The sequence below is a fragment of the Corvus cornix genome, chromosome 5 (genome assembly GCF_000738735.6).
Source record: "Corvus cornix cornix isolate S_Up_H32 chromosome 5, ASM73873v5, whole genome shotgun sequence".
Classification (NCBI taxonomy): Eukaryota; Metazoa; Chordata; class Aves; order Passeriformes; family Corvidae; genus Corvus; species Corvus cornix.
The window spans coordinates 13,818,792-13,837,925 of record NC_046335.1 but is presented as its reverse complement, the minus strand read 5'-3'; the positions used below and the strand labels follow the sequence as shown (position 1 = coordinate 13,837,925).

General features: G+C 34.5%; 1 protein-coding gene across 7 annotated transcripts in view; it reads left to right on the top strand.

Moving 5' to 3' along the window:
* Nucleotides 1–19,134, top strand: part of PAPOLA (poly(A) polymerase alpha) — a 44,096-nt gene that overhangs the window by 7,500 nt on the left and 17,462 nt on the right. For all 7 annotated transcript variants that reach the window (XM_039551822.1, XM_039551821.1, XM_039551819.1 and 4 more), the window contains exons 2-12: nucleotides 1,343–1,513; nucleotides 2,121–2,187; nucleotides 3,478–3,559; nucleotides 4,030–4,139; nucleotides 6,067–6,120; nucleotides 9,354–9,465; nucleotides 10,714–10,803; nucleotides 10,894–11,032; nucleotides 12,520–12,592; nucleotides 14,058–14,178; nucleotides 15,065–15,149. In XM_039551822.1, coding sequence (XP_039407756.1) covers nucleotides 1,343–1,513; nucleotides 2,121–2,187; nucleotides 3,478–3,559; nucleotides 4,030–4,139; nucleotides 6,067–6,120; nucleotides 9,354–9,465; nucleotides 10,714–10,803; nucleotides 10,894–11,032; nucleotides 12,520–12,592; nucleotides 14,058–14,178; nucleotides 15,065–15,149 — 1,104 coding nt within the window. The remainder of the gene's footprint in view (nucleotides 1–1,342; nucleotides 1,514–2,120; nucleotides 2,188–3,477; nucleotides 3,560–4,029; nucleotides 4,140–6,066; nucleotides 6,121–9,353; nucleotides 9,466–10,713; nucleotides 10,804–10,893; nucleotides 11,033–12,519; nucleotides 12,593–14,057; nucleotides 14,179–15,064; nucleotides 15,150–19,134) is intronic.

The following is a 19,134-nucleotide window of genomic DNA, read 5'->3' as shown; positions in this document are numbered from 1 at the left end:
ACACAAAGCTAAAATATTGATTGTTCTGTATTACTGCTTTAAAAAGCCTGTAAAAGAAAACAGAAAAATCTTAAAAAGCATATTTATTTTTTCCAATTAATGGTTGGGAAAGGGGGGGAAAATGTAGTTCAAACAACTTGCTTTGGGGTATAAGTTAAAATATTAAAAATATCCAAAGGATGTTTGTATATTGACACTTTTTGTTTTCTGGCCGCTTTTTTTAGTGGCAGTTAAGTGGCTGAAGCTACTGTTTGTGTTGGCATTCCTAAAGTTTTTTCTAAGAGAAAAAAAAAAGTTTTAGGGGATTCCTTTGTCCTTAATTTGAACTACCGTTTTATGTAATTCATCTGAACAGCTTTTTTTAAACAAAGTTTTCATTGACACCTAAAGTCCTAAGATCTTATATGATTTGTTCGGGTGCTACCAGATTCTTCATTAGTTGATTAAAACCTCATAGCTAAAGGAAGCAGTATAAAACATTTTTCCCAGACATTGCCCCAGTCCCCATGATTACTTGAAGGTTAACTTTTTTTAATGTACACTTTTAACATATTTTTTTCCTGATGTGCCTTTTTTTTTTTTTTCTGGTGAGCAAAGGGACAGATGTGCTCAAACTTGCATTGTGACTTAATTCTTGATTACAAACAAATTATAGTACTTAGAATTGTTATAAAATGGGTTTAACTTGTGGAATATTATATCATGTTTTGTGGATTCTGATCAATTTTCAGTTTAGATGTTCTTTTTTAAATACTTAGTCATTATGGAAATGAGGAGTGAAATCTTGAGGAGATGATGATGAGAAATAATGGCAGTAAAATTGAAGTTTGAAGAACTGTAGTTTTTCTACATGTAATAAATAGGTAGTTAGCCTTGTGAAAATATTTCTCATTTTGTATGATAGAAATAGTATATAAGAGATATAAACATGCATGACTGATACTACAGCAATATACCAAGGAATGCTATGCCTGCCAAGAGTGCAGGTTTTTTTCACTTCTGCTGTCAGCTTGACTTTTTGACATGGAGGATTCTCTTTACTTTGGGCTTTATGAGAGTGAAGGAGCCCAAACTGATGATGATACAGCTTTTGCCCTAGTAGAATGAAAAAAATAATTAAGGGGAAATAATGCTAATGGATATTAAAAGTTGGTGATAGGTAGTTTACTGGTGTCCTTAATAGGACAGATTTAACACAGTAATTTGGGATGTGAATGCTAACACTAGGCTTAACTTTTTATTTCTTAGTATGTATCTCTTGTCTGCTACTCTGATGAGAAAAAATAAATAATTTTGTTTTGTTTTCTTTCTGTCATTAACTTTATCTAATTGCCTTTATTAGTCCCGTTACAACCCAGGGATCACAAACACAGCAGCTACAGAAGCATTATGGCATTACCTCACCAATCAGTTTAGCTGCCCCCAAGGAGTTTGACTGCATGCTTACCCAGAAATTAATTGAAACCCTTAAACCTTATGGCGTATTTGAAGAGGAAGAAGAGCTGCAACGCAGGTGAGTGAACGCTGGTTTTTGTCCTGTCATGAGGTTCATGTATGACTATTGAACCCCAAGTCTTTGTGTTCTTTCAAATGCTTTCTTAAAAGCCTAGTGAAATTATCAGCTTAATTTTTCTCAGTTAAGAGGAATACCTCAAAACAGAGAGGAATTAAAATGATCTTTAAATTTCAGAGGCTGGATTGCATTTTTTCCCCTTCATCAGTACTTTATTGTAATGGACCTTATACTTTTTTTTTCCTTACTAAGCTTTCTAGAGTTGTTTTTTTTTCCTCTCAGTACTGCTTATCACTGTTCTTCTAGGTGCATGTGCTGTATGAATTAAAGTTTTAGTTTGAAAATGAGTAGAATTCATGTGCGTATGCCTTGCATGCTTGCATTTTTTTTTGAACTTAAATCTCTTGAATGTCTCTAAGCGGAGAAAAATAGTGGGAATGTTGTAAGAGTAACTTTCTTTCAGTAGATATATATATAAACAAGATCTCTAATTAGATCTGTAATGTTACTCCAGTTGACTTACTGTGTAATGATGATCACAGTCTTTAAAAAATTCTGCTAGTTTTGTCTTAGTTTGTAACCCATCATTCTGCTGTTTCATTAATAGGATTCTAATTTTGGGAAAATTAAATAACTTGGTAAAGGAATGGATCCGGGAAATCAGTGAAAGCAAGGTATGGACGTATTTTACGTGGAGTTGCCAATACTGTGATTCTAAGACTGCTGTAGGAAGATATTCCGTAATAGGTTCCTGTACTAAATGGGATGAACCTTAGATTTGGGGATCAAAACAAATACCATCCTCATATAGTTTCTTTTGTTTACAGGCAGCATTGCCCCTTGGTAGAACCTTGTCAAAGAAAGAAGTTCATAAATGTTACTTGACTTTTTCTCAAAAGTCATGCATATAGTACTGTATTAATTACGTGCTTAGATTATTTGCCTTTGTAAAGCAGTAGTAGATCTTAAAATGTACATCCTGCATCTTTGTGGTCTGTGGTCTTTAATATCAATCCTGCAATGTTACTTTTGTAACATTAATGCTGATAGTGTTTTTGCCAGCTTATAGTAATCCCTGTCCCCACACATCTTTTTTGAATGATTATAGACTTGCATGATTATAGATTTTTTTTTTTTTTTTTTTTAGAGTAAACCCCTAATTTTTAAGCTATTTTTTCTTTGTATTTGGGATTGTATTTTTTCTTTACACTTTCCTTATGCAATGAAAATTATATATGAAAAAAATTATGGACAGGGACAGCCCTGCTAGGTGTGTCTTGATCCTTGAAAACAAAATAGTGAGAGTATCATGACCGGTATAAAATTGAAAGCTACTTAAGTTAATCTAATATACATTGCAAAGTAGAAGTTTGGATTTATTTTATCTTCTGCTGTGTAAACATTCATGTAGGGTTTCAGATTGTAGCATTGCATCCTATTGTGAAAGGATAGCCTTCTTTGCCCACAGTAATGTGGATTCAACAGTTTTTTTAAAGACTAGGAACTTTAGTAGATGTACCTAAACAATTTCAACATAAATATATAAAATAAATACCTTTCCCAAACCCAAATTTTTATTTAAAGGCTATTGAAAGTAGTAGATACAGTAGACTGTGTTTTGTGTTGCTCTAAATTGGAATCCATCATCAATTTCTGTGTCACTCTAAAAGGCCTGAGTGGTAAGCAAAATGTGTTTGATCTCTGTAGTATTATAAAGCTGTTGCCCCTGAAGTGTAGAATTGGTGCAACAATTACCGGGTTTGAGGCAGTAATATGTAAGGTGGTTGAAATGTTACAAATGGTCCAAGTGGCAAACATATCTCAGTCTTTTCTATAAATACTGAGATTATTTCAGTCGTTCAACAGCATAAATTTTGTGCAATATTTTTCCTCTTGCTTGAAAATAAATTGTGTTGTTTTAACTTTTTAAGGTAAAATAACCTTTTTTTTTTTTCTCCATTTAGAATCTTCCTCAATCTGTAATAGAAAACGTTGGAGGAAAAATTTTTACGTTTGGATCCTATAGATTAGGGGTTCATACAAAAGGTAACATTTCCTTTTGTGATAGAAATCCATGTGTTTGAGCTAATGATTGATCTTGCTGTATTTTGAGGTGATGTTAGATTTCTTAATTTTTTTAGTTAACCATCTCTAGTCTTCATTCTAAATAAAATAAATATATTCCTATATTATGTTTTCATCATGGATTGAGAAACAGACAAAAACGTTGAAAATTATTTAAAGATAGAGGAAGTTGTATACTTATATTTTCGTGTTTTGTTCTTTGAAAATTACAAGTGTTCTACAATTGAAGCAAGAGTGTATGTATGTGTTCTCCATGTTTAATGGCCGTGAATTTTTTTTCATTTGGTTTGACTTAGTATTTCAAAAAACACCATTCCACATGATGAGAAACTAAATTTTCCCGCTTAATTATTAATTAAAATTTTTCTGTTCCTGGCATTCTGTGCATGTGAAGTATTTAGCAATTTACTTCTGCTAATTAACAATTTCAGGTGCTGATATTGATGCCCTGTGTGTTGCACCAAGACATGTTGAAAGAAGTGATTTTTTCACATCATTTTATGAAAAATTAAAACAACAAGAAGAAGTGAAAGATCTGAGGGTATGTGAAACTCCTGATACAGCTTGCTGACCTGAGGATTAGGAAAATTAAATAGTGAAAGATGATGCATTAAATAAGTAAATATAACTTTACTGTTAAGGCTTGCAAAGGATTTTTTGTTAACCTGTGGCAAAGCCTATCATAAGGCTTGAAATAAATAGAGATTCTTCCAAATTTTCTCTGCTCACTCTTAATAGATACACTCACTTAAAATTTTGGATGGCAGAATGATCTCCTAGCACGTGTATTACTATGGCAAAATTTCTTCTTACTCACTAGAAGCAGGCAAATGTAAATGTTAGCTTGACAGGGTTCAGGACCAAACTTGTGTGCTTTTAATGAAGGCTTTATGCTGCTTTTTTATAACTTCGTGCTGATACAAATAGTTATGGTGGTTGATACTAACTAAACTTTTTATATTGGCTGTCCACTGTGCATTTGAAAAGGGAAGCTGTATTTTTAGTTTGTTTTGTTACTGGATGCTTGTGCAAGATTTTTAGCTTGTAAAGATGAAGATTTCCCTTGTAGTAGTGGAAGACCCGTAGTAATGCACTATTTTGTTTCTGATATACCTCACTGACAAGCCTCCCTGAGTCAACTGGTGGGAACTTTAATCTTGATATTGGCTCAGAGTAAATTTTCTCTGCTCCTATTTTTTTTTTTTTAGATGAAGATAGTTGCTGGCAAGTCTTTGTTTGATTTAGTCCTGCTCTCATAAAATAAATGAAACTGTCTCTGCAGCATTCTTCCACTCTATGCATCCTGTAGTTGGTAACCAGGGTAGTGCAAACATCTGGTGGTAACACTGTATGCACTGAAACAACTGTTTTGAATGCTTTATTATCTGAACACCTTTAGTAATCTTTAAATTGACGTGCTCTATTTGAGAGGATTCAGATTTTCAGATTTCTATTTGACTTTGCTGTAAACTCTAACTCCAGGTAATGTTGATTTAACAGCAAGGTATGTATGCTCTTCAGTGTTGTTCAGTGATGCAAGTAACTGTTATGTCAGGGTGTCTTAGCACTTAAATTGTTCCCGCTAGTATTAGGAGTTTGTACATCTCCATCTTTAGGGAAACATAGACTTTCTTAGTGGTTGCTCTAGTGAGTGAGCATGAGACACTTGTGAACTTGGTATTTTGTGTAGGATCCATCCTGCCAACCAGCAATGTTAAGGTAACCTTAACTGAAGTTTGAGCACAGACAAATGTTGTCTCCACCTTTTGTTAAGAACTGAAACACTCTTGAAACAGTTTATCCTCCAACAGTTCAGAGTATTTCTTATTTGGAAGTAGGCAGTGTTCTTTGCTTTTACAAAAGCAATGGGCTACAGATCTGCATTTAGTTAGATGATCAGTTCAGGAAAATAGAATTCATAGCTGATTCCAGAGTAGATTCATCGTGATATTGTTTGACAAAACTCCGTATTATTGACGACATTTTAAAAACATGCTTGACCTCTGGAGACTGGTGACTTGAAATTGCTTTAGGTGAAGTCAGGCTGCATAGTTACACAGTTTTCTCTTTTCTTATACTAACTGTAGAAACAGAAATAAGAGGCCTTTTAGAGCAAGAATCCCCGTAGCTTGGACTTGAAATACTTAGAAGTATTTGTGAGGAGTAAAAGATGCTTGATCATGTCTTGAGTTTAGGGAGAAAGAGGGTTGGACCTTGAAGTAACATCATCAGAGCTGGTTGGTATGAGTTTGGATTATAATTAACATTTAGACAGCTGCAGCACATAGTAGGTCAGTGCTTACTGCATAAAGTCTCAATAGTGGAGAGAGACATTGCTGATAAAAATCAACCTGAAAACAGAAAAGTATTGGTATAAATACCATTTCATTATGATTGTCTAGACCTGGTAGTTATTGTTTGTAAATGTTCTCTGTAGTGAAAATAAAATACAACTTTTTTTCCCCCAGGCTGTTGAAGAAGCTTTTGTCCCAGTTATTAAACTTTGTTTTGATGGAATAGAGGTAAAGATCATATTTTAATTTGTTTTGGTAGAATATGGTTAAAACAAGTTTTTTAGATCTTAATAACTCATTATTCACTCATATGAATGCTGTTAAAGTGACTCTCTGAAGTTCATACCTAAGATTTTGACAACAGTCTTCAGTTGTATAATTTGAAGTGGAGATTTAAGACTGAAACAAGTTTTTCTTGATGGACTTGAAGCTTTGTGCATAATATCTCCCTGTTCTTTTTTTTTGGCACTGCTACCCAGTTGTACTGATTAGTTTGCTGATTTGTAGAATACCAATATTGGCATTATTTAGACTTAACATTTAATAAAACTTATATTTGTAAATAATATGGCTTCAGAATTTTTTTTGACTGCTAATGATTAGCTATCCAAACATGAAAGATTTGCCTCATTATCCTACATTGTAGAAAGTTGTGGTCTTTAACTAGTTCTCAAAAATATACCGCTGAAGGCAAGCTGGGTATTCCTTTTGTCCTGATCTCTTAACATATCTGTAAACCCATGACCAAAACAATGGTTTTGGTGGGTGTAGCCTGATGGATCAGCTGTCGTGGAGCACTGAACTTGCTTAACTTGATTTTTGCTAAGGAAACAGGAATGGTGATTTCAAGAGATACTCTGTTAATTTTTCTCAAACTGTTATAGTCAAACTTTCATCTTTTGGTGACAAGACAAAAAAATACGAACTCTTTATACACACAGTTCATGAGACATATAGTTGGATTATGTCAACGTTGTCAAGTAGCTGGTGGGTCCAAGAAGGTTGGTATACGGAGGGGAAAGAATTCCCATGCTAATCTTCAGCAAATGACATGGTGTAGTACTATTGTACACAAGATGAGCAATTCCTTGTCTCCCAGTCTGTGATTTTTGTATCTGTTAGCCATTTTATTACTGTCCATATACAGTTGGGTGTTAGGAACATTTTTCTGGAGAATCTGTTTTCTGTTTACATAGCTTAGGTGTTCATTCTAGATACCGAAACTTGCCATAGCTGTCTTCTGGTCAGTTTGGTTTTTATATGCTGTTTTTGTTTTTTTTGTTTTTTTTTTTTTCCTCCAGTCATTTACATTCAAGCCAGAGTTGTGTCTCCTTTTTAAAAAATGAAATTTGAAATACAAGACCAAATAGGGGAAAAAAAGGACTGTTTGTTCTAGAAGAAGTAGCATCTTGTTCCAATATAGTAATTTATGATGGGCTTTGATGGGCTTAGGTTTATTACTGAGACTTAACCCATGTTGCTGACAGTGCATGAGAGTTCTTTTTCTTCTATCATAAGCACCCTCTTTGTATATACCAGTGTTGTTGGACCTCAGTTTCTGATAGTTGTGTTTGTGCCGAACTATATCAGTATGAAAAGATTTTAATTTAATTTGCCTTTTGCTAACCCAGGCAAAACATGCCAGAAGTTAGAACTGAGGATAAGGACTTTAGTTTTATGGTGATCCTGTTATTAAAGCTTAGGAAATTTCTGACAATAAGTTTTTACATGCACATTTTATGTTCTTGTTTAGAATAAATAACTTCATTTTTTTGTTCTTCCTGTAGAGTACTTTGTATTTGATGGCCAGCTACCTCTCCCCAAGTTACATAGGACAGACTGTTAATTTCTTTATTTGAAAAGAAATGTCAATGAGCTTTGAATCTTTAGAGGTGCTAGACGTTCTAGATAAGAGAGCAGAACTTTAAGCTGAAGTTAAGTTTGAACTTGAAGTTGTTTTACACTGAGAAGTAGTACTTCTGACTGAAGTAGGAACTTCTGTATGTAATATAGATGGTTGATAAGACCAGCTATTAAAGACTTTGAAATACAAAATGCCCTGAATACTTCGGAAATACTTTTCTGTGGAGAGAAGTGCTTCATAGTTTAAAACGGATGGATGCAAAGTTTTAAGTACCTACAAAAAGTCTTTAAGATGTCTTCAGCTTCACTTTATCTGAAATAATTTTAATGTAACTAAACCAGTTTTGTTCTTGGTGCAATAGTACTAGGTATTTCATTGTCTTGTAGGTCAAGTGATAACCACTTTGATTAAAAGCTTCGTTTGGTGAAGTACCTTTGTAGCCTTGCAGAAAGGCTACTGATATGCTGATAAGTGGCTGAGTATCAAGGCTGCTTGATATTCTCATCAACTAACTGACTGACTGAAGGGCAAACTGACTTCTCTACTCTGTGGTGTCCTTGTGTGCAGGGCAATGTAAAACTCTAGCTCTGTGCTGAATAGTATTTTAGATGTTCTTGGCCTAGAAAAACTAAGTATTGCAGAAGTAATAGCAAAGAAATTACACATAGTTTCTAAATGTATACACTTGCTCAGCAGTTTGCTGAATTTTCAGAATCTTTTCTGTAATCAGATACCTAGACTCTTCATAGACACTGGTCTTTATATAGAGTCAGCTAGTTACATATGTGATTTACAGGGCTAGATGGGGGAAGGTATCCTACTCTTTCTCTAATTCCATGGTAATTTTCATGGAATCATAGAATATGCTGGGTTGGGAGGGACCCATCAGGATCATCGAAGTCCAACTCCCAGCCCTGTGTAGGACATCCTAAGAGTCACACCACGAGCCTCAGAGTGTTCTCCAAAGGCTTCTTGAACTCTTACCAGGCTTGGGGCTGATACCACTGGCCTGGGGAGCCTGTTGCAGTGCCCAGCCACCCTCTGGGTAAAAAAAAGCTTTCCCTGATGTGTGATCTAAGCCTCCCCTGGCTCAGCTTTATGCTGTTTCCTTGAGTCCTGTCACTGGTTGTGAGAGCGAAGAGATCAGTGCCTGTTTGTGGTCTTCAACATCCTCATGAGGGAAAGCAATAAGGACTCCCCTCAGTCTTTTGGATATTTGAGAATATTTAGGTTAAAACCAGGATTCATGTTTTCATAGCTTGTTCTGATGTTGGTAGGAGTTTGTATTCTGGACCTAGCAGTGATGCTTGTTCCCAAATGATTTTTATTTACATTGACAGCATAGTTTTTGTGTGTGTGCTGGTTCTATATTAATCTAAATGTGTATTTTATCCTCTTGGAAAAGGAGCCATAAGATAGATGAAGCATCTGAAAATGTTTCTTTTAGTGTCTGTGAAGGATCTTAGTATATATATTTTTAAAGGGATTCTTTGTGCTAGGAAGACTACTGTTAGTAAACTTGATGAAAATTACTTACAGAATTCTACAGAAGAAAGAACAGTTTTCTAATGTCTTACCTCTTTTTTTTGTTCTTAAGATTGATATTTTGTTTGCAAGATTAGCACTGCAAACTATTCCTGAGGACTTAGATCTACGAGACGACAGCCTACTTAAAAATTTAGACATTAGATGCATACGAAGTCTTAATGGTATGTATGTCCTGTTTTGTAAATCAACTTGTCTAATCTTGAAATAATTATCCTAGGTTCTTTGATACAGTAGTTGTGGATTTGACTGAAAATACAGCAACTTCACATTTAGAAATAAAGTTATAGCCAGTTTTATATATCTTTCTGGAGAGAAGGGTTGTGTCTTGTTGGCCAGACTGCTTATGATTTTTTTCTCTTGGTATATGGTTCTAGAAATGAATGGGACTTGCAAGACTTTTGGAGCATTATGCATTTCTGTAAATAAAGATGTGTGTTTTTTTTTTAATTTGTGTTTGCATAAATATACATGAAATTGCTTCAGTTATAATTTGGAGATATCAAAATGGTGTCAGTTTGAGGTCAGGTCTTTAGTAGTTTACTAGCTTGTGTAACCCTTAACTTCTCTCTAATACCTTAGCTTAAAAAATCGTTATTTATGTACGGGATGATAGGGGCTTTAGCCTGGCTGCAGCTTGATGGGGAAGAGGAGCATGTTTGCATGAGGAGCACTGATTGTTGTTATAAGCTAAAACGTTGATAATTGAGATTATCACAGCCACTTAAACTGTTTTGTGAAATTCCCATCTGTGCAATCTCTAGAATTCAGTTGCCTCTTACTTACTTTGAAAGTAGTCTTAGGTAATACTATTTTCTTGTGAACAGCTCTCTGCAACTACTGAGTAACAATGAAGTACTCCTTATTCTTTATTATAAATGCCCTAAAATCAAGCAGTTAATACTGCTATCTATAATGTTAACAGTCTGAAAATATCCCATCAAAGTAGCAGTCCATTAGTTGTAGTATGTTTAAAAACTATTCTTTTTAGCCTGTTCTTAAAAATTCAAAGCTTTGACCTATGACTGGCAGGTTTTCTGTAGGTTCATGAAGACTTACACTTTATTCAGTTGGATTGTGCATTCCATGATATACTGCATGTATTCATGTAACAGCAGAACTTGTTTGTTTCTTCAACAGCTTACATAGTTCATTAATAACAAAAATCAAGTAGCAGTCCAAAACTGTAGTCATGTGCTCATGAATTGGCTGAGTCTGCTATAAAACACTAAAAATGAAAAAAAGACACATGAAAATATGTTAAGCTTTCTAATTGAAAACAAAAGTGATCAGAATATGAAACGAATTTCCAGCATGCTCATCTAAAAAGTTTGGTAGTTTTGAAGGTGAGGGAGGATAAGCAAGCTAAAAACTTTGGAGGCAGCAACTGTAATTGATTCTTTCTTTTGCAGGTTGCCGCGTAACCGATGAAATTCTGCATCTAGTACCAAACATTGACAACTTCAGGTTAACACTGAGAGCTATCAAATTGTGGGCAAAACGTAAGCAGTTTTATTCCAAAATTTGTGAAGTTTTCACTACGTCTTCTGGTTACTGATATCTCTCTCCTTTTGTCTCTTCTCAATCCACAGGCCACAACATCTATTCCAATATACTAGGTTTCCTTGGTGGTGTTTCCTGGGCTATGCTAGTAGCAAGAACTTGCCAGCTTTATCCAAATGCAATAGCATCAACTCTTGTACATAAATTTTTCTTGGTATTTTCTAAATGGTATGTTTTTTTTTGTTGTTTTTTTGGTTTGTTTTTAATTTAGATTAAACTAAAATAAAATTGTTTGTAGACACTAAATTTTAGTCCTGTTTTTATGGTACCATTTTCAGCTGTTACCAGATTAAGTTAAATTAGAAGCATTGTTCTTGCCACCAGAAAGTTGTCAGCTTAGTTTTTCAATAAGTCATCCAACATGTCATGTTTTTAAAGTATCTGAACCAAAACCACCCAGTTCTTAATTAAAATTTTCTCAAGTATTTTTTGTAACTCAACAATACTCTTCAGATAAAATACTTTTATAGTAGAAAATAATAGCAGATAGCCCAAAATTTAAAGTTTTTATATTCAGATACTGGGATAATGGATAAAGGAGGTATGCCAGTATCTGGTTTAGGCACATAGCTTAAATGCAATTTAAGAGAACCAGTGGCAAAAATACGGGTTTTAATCTTGTCAGTGTGGAGTGGTAGGTGTTTCAGAATTACATGCTATTTTGTGCTCTTGAGCTAGTTAGCTCAGAAAGATGGTTTGAATAACTCTGATGGGGACATTCCAAGTAAATTTAGAACAAATGGGACAAAAGTGAACTTTGCAGATTACAAATGAATACTGTTTTTCTTGAAAGACCGTGTCTGGATACCTTTATTCTTCATGAGACACTGACAGATTTTAAGCATCATTTACCAAGGTGTTGCTTTACTTCAAGTATAGTGTCTTTTCTTCTTAATGTGAAGATAATTTGCACACTTTCACTGCCTTGCGTTCATAGGCTTTCTAGCCTCCTTGAGGTATGTAGTGTTTAGTAATATTTTGCCACACTAAGCTAATAGAGGGGAATTGATTGCAATCTCTGTTTAATGTGTTTCTTGGACTTCTCTCCATTTTGTACATGCATAGCGTAGGAGCATTAATGTACAAATTCCAACAGATTAACCAACTTCTGCTCGTTATAGGAAGATAACTTTTATTCGGGGGGGTAAGATGACTTGAAGAACAAGAGTTACATTTTAGTGTTTCATTCAGCAAGGTTTCTTTCTCTCTTGATTATAATTTTCTTTTAATACATATGGTTTGTAATGATGCTATATGGTATAATTGTGCTAGCTATTTGTTCTGTAGTTTGTCCATGAAACAGCTAGCTTGAAGATGGACCCAATGTCAGTCTTCACAGAGAAATTTCTCTTTGATTGATATATTTCAGGAATAATTTAGAGGAGTTTAAATTAATTACCTAAACCAGTGATTATAAACCTCCAAGACTGCAGAAAATTCCTTGTTCTGATGCCCTGGAGAAGCTAATTGGAGTTATATTGTAGTTCAGCAGTACACCTTATTTAAACAACCCCAGTTAAACCAGCCTAGTCTTGAGGAAATGGTGCTTTACCTTGAGAGCAGAGTTAAGAAGGATTGCATTCAAAAGTATTGTTTGTTGAACGTACATGGTTGTATCCAACAGTCTTATTCAGTGCTACAATCTTTTTGAACAGGGAATGGCCAAATCCAGTGCTATTGAAACAGCCAGAAGAATGCAATCTTAATTTGCCTGTATGGGACCCAAGGGTTAGTGTGTTATTTTTTCCCCTCTAAGTCACACTGTACAATAAATCCGGTTGCTTAAAAATTCCTAGGTGAACTTCATTTTGGGTTTATTGAACTTAATGTTGTGGTGTTGTAGCTTCATAAGTAACTTCTAATCTCCTGAGAATAGAACAAAGTTACCCTAATCTTTTGAACTGATGGCTTGAAGCACACTTGCTGAACAATGTACTTTTTCTCCCAATTTTTGCAGTAAGTGATCTTAATAAAAATTCGGTGTGAATAGTTACATGTCTAAAGCAATGCATTTTTTGAAAATTGCTAATCTTAAAATGGTTTGCTTATGATTTAAAGCCTATTACTTTTGCAAGTATCTTGAATTCACTTCAGTGCAAGTCACAGCTGGGTAGGCTTGGTTCCATATAGTTGTAGTAAAGTGTCTTTTCATCTTGCACCAAAGAAGATCATAACTTGAAGTCTTTTAGTTGTTTTGTATATTGTTTATAATGTTTAATCTCCGTCTTTGTAGCACTTACATTAAGGACACTGGACATTAATGTCCTTCGGGGAGTCAGTGAAACAGCTTGCAGCAGATGCATGGCTCCCATTGTATGCTTTCAGTAGGGCATAATATGAGTGTGCTCAATGCTATTTTGTCAATCATAGAACAGTTGATATTCAACTAATCTTTATTTTGATGAATAGCATAAGCTTCAGAGGTTGAGTTGTATTTCCTTTTGTACTTCAAATCTGTTTTTTCTGATTGACAAAAGTTCACATTTAAATATGTGAAACAGTTGAAAACGTGTTCTTGAGTCTGTTATTCCTGAGACAGGAGGTTTGAGGTCAGTGTGTGACGGGAACTGTCTGTTTTGTAGCAGCTAATCAAAGTGGGTTAAGGTAAAGGCAGGGGTTTATCTTTTATTTACCTTCTACAAGATTGTTACCCTAATAATATTTTAATGTATTTTGCGTGTGTACGTTGTGTCCCTTCTTTTTTGTTACCCTGTCTGCTGTTAAATAAAAGTACGTTAATGCAAGTGATGCTTCTGTCAGGTTGCATAGAGCCTCTTTTCTTAAAATGGCTCTTAGTTTTCAGTAGTGTTACAGAAATAAAGTATAAAATACCTTTCGCAAAGTCTGAAGACAGTCATTCTGCAGAAGGTGCTTATATGGTGATGAGGTGGCCTTGGTTTCATGTGATCACAAACTAATTTCTATTAAAGAGGGAAATTGTTCTGTTTGGTTGGCATTTCTGGATTTAGAAATGCCTGCAGCTTCATCTTGATGTGCTGACAGGTTACAGCCCTCCCACATCACTGTCATTCAGAAAGATGTTCTTTGTTCTGTTTTCTAAACTTTTTCTGAACTCGGTCTACAAACTAAGGTCTCTTAGAACTTAAGACTTGGTTGTTGTAAAAGGAGAAATCCAAATCTGTTAACTGATGTGTGTGCTTGAAGAAAACTGATTGGCTGTTGTTATATGTAGGTAAACCCCAGTGATAGGTACCATCTTATGCCTATAATTACACCAGCATACCCACAGCAGAACTCTACGTACAATGTGTCCGTTTCCACACGGATGGTCATGGTTGAGGAATTTAAGCAAGGTAAGTATTATCTTATGCTCTCTATATAAATGTTTTCAAACAGATTTAAAATAGTTTGGTTGCAGGTATGCTGTGAAGGGGGAGGTGGGTGGATGTTAAAAAGCTTGTTGAGACAAGACTTCTGAGGGAGGTAGAACTTGGCCTGTTACACTTAATGTTGCTTAACACTGCGAATTTAGTAGATACTTCTGCAGGTCTGTCCTTCACTCTTAGAAACTGAGGGTAGTGAAATAGAATGCCTTGTGCTCTGAAAATTAGAACTAATGCTATAATTTTATTTTAGTGGCTTAGATTGTGTCATGATAAATGAAAGATTAGCAATAGTAGTTCCACTTGATGCCTGTTTCTAGGCCTAGTCAAGGCAGTGTACTCTCTTGAAGATGAGTCCTCTGGATTTATCCAAATAATGTACTTGAATAATTATAGCAGATAAGAGAAGTTGTTATCAAAGCAAGAAATAGACTTGATGCAGGGAGCAACTACAAGTAGGTTTCTCAGATAGAGCAATACCTTGTTGTCTCACTGTTTCTTTTCCTTGTAAAATGCCTTGCACAAGAGGTGATTCCAACTGAATGGTTACTGTGGCATATGCAAAAAACTATGTGGAGCTATGTTACAACACAGAGTAAAAATATGTGCAATAATCTGATCAATTAACATACATTTCTACACAGATGTAGGTTTTTTAAAAATTACTATTTGTTTAATGAAGGACCAGTTAAAGTATGACTGAATTATAAATCTTGTTGATAAATTGCTGTGGATTTGAAGGGAGGAAATAATTTGTAGTAGTCTTTGCTAAGTTAATAAACTGTCTTTACTCTGGATACTAAACTGTATTTTAAAAAAAAAAAAGTTTAAGTTTTTTTTTTTTTTTATAATTTAGGTCTTGCTATCACAGATGAAATTTTGCTGAGTAAGGCAGAGTGGTCCAAACTTTTTGAAGCTCCAAACTTCTTTCAGAAGTACAAGTATGTATTTTATGGCATGGCAGAATATTTTAAGTTTATCAGTTGAACTACCTAATAATGCTCTGTAGCACAGGATCATAAATACACATACATTAGATGTCCAAAAAATGTTTTGTTAGGATTTTTCTATAGAGTGGGAGAGTGAATGCACTACTGTCCTTTCTCTTAGAAAGTGAATAATCTCCTCAGGTACTTTGTTGTGTCTTAAACCTGTATTTCAGGTACCTTTTAGTCCCTGAGCAGATATTTAGAATGTCACCAGTTAACTCTGAACTGGTATGCTACCAGTAACATTGAAGACGTGTCATCTGGTTTGACTAATAGAAATGATCTTTAGTGCTGTCAGTAAGCATTCTAAAAATGGGTCTTCCCAGGAAAAAAGATGTTGAAAGAACTTATTCTGAAGGTCAATATTTAAAATGAATAAGTACTTGAAACTGTATGTTTTCTTCTGTCAATACAGTCAACAGTTTACTCTGATAATAAAACATATTTTTGCAATTGTGTTGGCTAACTACCAGCTGTACTAGTTATTGCTAGACTTTTTTCATTAAAGCTTAAGGCTCTTGGATCTTTATTAACTTATACCTAGCTTTTCTAATTTTGTAATGTCTCTGAGGGAAGTACTGAAATTCACACTTCACACTTTTAGGGTTTCTAGTAATATGCTTGTGGGGCAGAAGCTTGTTAAATGTATACGGACTTGCTGAAAGTTGTATTTTTACAATAAATATGGATTATTAAAATATGGACTACATCTTCTTTGCCCTCAGTTGAAATTGGAGACCCATTTTTCTTGAATCAAGATCAAATATATATTACACATGTTTGTGTTGGGTGGTTGGTTGGTTTTGTACTAATCTAAACAAGATTGAAATATACAGTTCCCCCATTAAAAGAGACTGATGACCTTCATAATGTGTCTGTGTTTTGTTTCTATACTTTTTGCATGATAAAAGCTTTAAAACATTTGGACGGCTTTTGTTGTTCCTTGGAGCTTAAGATTGAAAACATTTAAAAGAACATTATTAAATTATATTATTATTTGAAGTAAAATTGGGCTGCAGACAAATCAGTTCTGTTGAAGAGGTTTCTAGTACATTTTCTTTGTTTCTTTCAAAAATAGGAAGCATTTAATGTCATTTGAAATAATCTCCATTTTAATGTAGGTTTTTTTGTGTACCAGCTTTAGCCATTTTACCAGTTGCTGAGCAAGAGAAGCTTTCATTGCTACATTATATACCCAGGTTTTCTGTTTTGCACATGATGTCTTTGCTCTAATTTTATTTTTTTAACTGTGGAATGGTATTATGGAGCCTGCTTTAATTTAAATTACCCAGGATTTCCTCTGTTTTCCCTTAGTAGATTAATTTTAAAATTTTGGTTAGTAGCCTTTACAAAGTAAATAATTGTATGCAGTCATCTGTATGCAGTAAACGTGGCTCTCTTGGTCAGATCTCCATCTGAAAGCTAGATGTATTGAAGTTTTTTTTCCCTCTTCACTTTCTTCTCCTGTATAAATTGTAGATGCCTTGGCATGTTCTGCTGAATTCATAGCAGTGTGTAATGCTGTTATTCTCAGATAAGAGAATGTCTGATCCTTGCTCTGAGACAAACTTTTCTTTTTATCTGAAAATTTAGCTTCAGTAATCTATCACTCTCAATGGCAATTAGTTGCTAAATATCTACTGTTCATAAGCACTTTTGACTTGCTGTCTATGTTTAAAATAAACCTTAATGATGTGTGACTAATGAAATCTAGAGGCTACTGCATACCTGCATGGTAGGAGCAGATTAGAAATTAAGAAAATTAGGAAATCTGCTTTTAGTTACTTATTTTTTTTCTTACTTTGTAAATGTCAGCAATTACTTGGAGATAGGGAGTTACAACATGTATTATCTGCCCTTTGTGTAGATTTAAATTTTTCAAAAGGGGGGGGAAGCAGTGACAAGGAACATAAAGGTACGGTGTTTTACAGGGAAGTGACAAGAATTTCAAGTGGATATGAGTCTGAAGTGTTGCATGAGAAATGAAATGGTTGTAGCTTAAGACCACGAGAGCAGTGTTTTGAGAGAAATAGCACTCATTTAATAAGCTCTAGCATATTCTATGTCATTAGAAGAGAAAATTCTGCTAAAAAAGTAGAATATAAATACACCTTTTTAAAAGGTCTCTTGGCTTCATAAGACTTTAAAGTACTGGATATAAGTATACTTCCTAGACATACAATAAAGAAAAATCAAAATTAACATGTTCAGGTGTTCTCAGTTGGTTTTGGGGTGTCTTTTTTTTTTTTAATTTTTGGTGTGTTTTGGGTTTTTTTTGTTTGGTTGGGTTTTGTTAGTTTCTTTGGTGGGGGGTTTTTTGTTGTTGTTTTTTTGTTTTGTTTTCCCCAGAAAGTAATATGACTCTAATTTGGGTGGGTTTTTTTAGAAATACTTGTGTTAATGATGTATTACAATTCCATACTATCTACATTAGATTATTTTTGTGAAAAGAATGCTGAAAGGCAGACAGTGAGAAAACTTTCAAGCCCCCAAACAGAACTCCAAACCAATATACTTCAGAATAATACCGAGTCTAAAAGTCACCATTGAGATGTAGAAGCTTAAGCTAGGACCGTTTTTTCTTTATAATGTAGTGATAGATACTTCTGAGTTACACATGTGCTTTGTGATAAAATTATGACTGAGGCACTGATAACACATCTTGTCTTTGCAAAATTTAGCAGTGAGACCTTGGACTTTTAAAATATCTTAATTTTTAACACTATTTAATTTTATTGAAAATTGTAGTAGGAAGTTTCTAGTGAATAATTCCCTCTCAGTGCTAACAGCTGGTAAGTGAGTGGGGAGAAATTGGATCCTTTACTTTTTTCTTTTTCAGCAAACACTACCTGAGCAAAAATAGTTAATCATTACTTTTTTTTGCATAAATTAGGCTTAGGGTTTTTTCCTAGGTGTTACCAGCTACTTGAGGCTTTTAGACATAAACAAATTACTTTTTTTTTTTTTTAATGATTCTTCAGAAGTCTGTTTCAAAGAGCTGCTTTTAATAAGTAATTGGAAAATTGATTTTTTCAAATATTTGCATGTTGAGGTTTGTCTTTTTCGATTAGGACATGGTTAAAAATATCAAAAAGCTTAAGCATTGTAGTTTCTTCTGAATGAAACGTTCTGCAAGTGTGCGATGTGTGTGGTGTAGGAATCTTACGGAAAGTGTAGTACTCCTTAGAATAAACCATCATTAGTAATGTCTCATACAGAGTTAAAGGACCCTTTTTATCTTTTTCCATAAGATTTTTCTGTGAAGCAGTCAATACTGCCAAGATGCAGAATGAATAGGTTATTTAATCTCTTTTTATTCAGAACAAGGGAGAAGTTTCTCCAAACGTCTCCGTTGCAGTTCTCTTGTTTCATTGACATTCTCTGACTGAAATCAGAGGACTGTAGTATTTTCGTTCTTGCCACCTAGAGATAAGTACAGAAACATGTAGCTGCTAATTTGATCTGTTGATTTGTATTTGCTGTTGCAATTTGAAGGCCTGTGGCACCAGAGGACTGCACCAGGGTTTTCCAGCATCATTGACCTTGCTTTCCTTTCTATGAGCTATATGCTAGGGTATCTCGTGTTAGTACTGTTCTTTAAATCCTGCTCTGAAGGTACCTAAACATGCCATATCAGTATAGAGTAGTGTGGCTTTGGATGACTTAGGATGTTAAAGACTTCCCAGCTAAGATTCTGAAAAACCTGTCTGTAAGCATGTGAGATTGCCTCAGCTCCCTCATTCGGAACTCAAGTTAAAACTGATCTTTTCCCATTCTGCTGTCCTTGGGCTTTTTTGTTTAAAATACCATTCTTGTTTTGTATACTGTCTCTTTGAAATCTGCTTATAGTGGGTATACACTGAATATCCTTGAAATATAATTGAGAGGTTAAGAACTATCATCAGAGGAAACATTCGTTATGAAATTTCAGATAAGT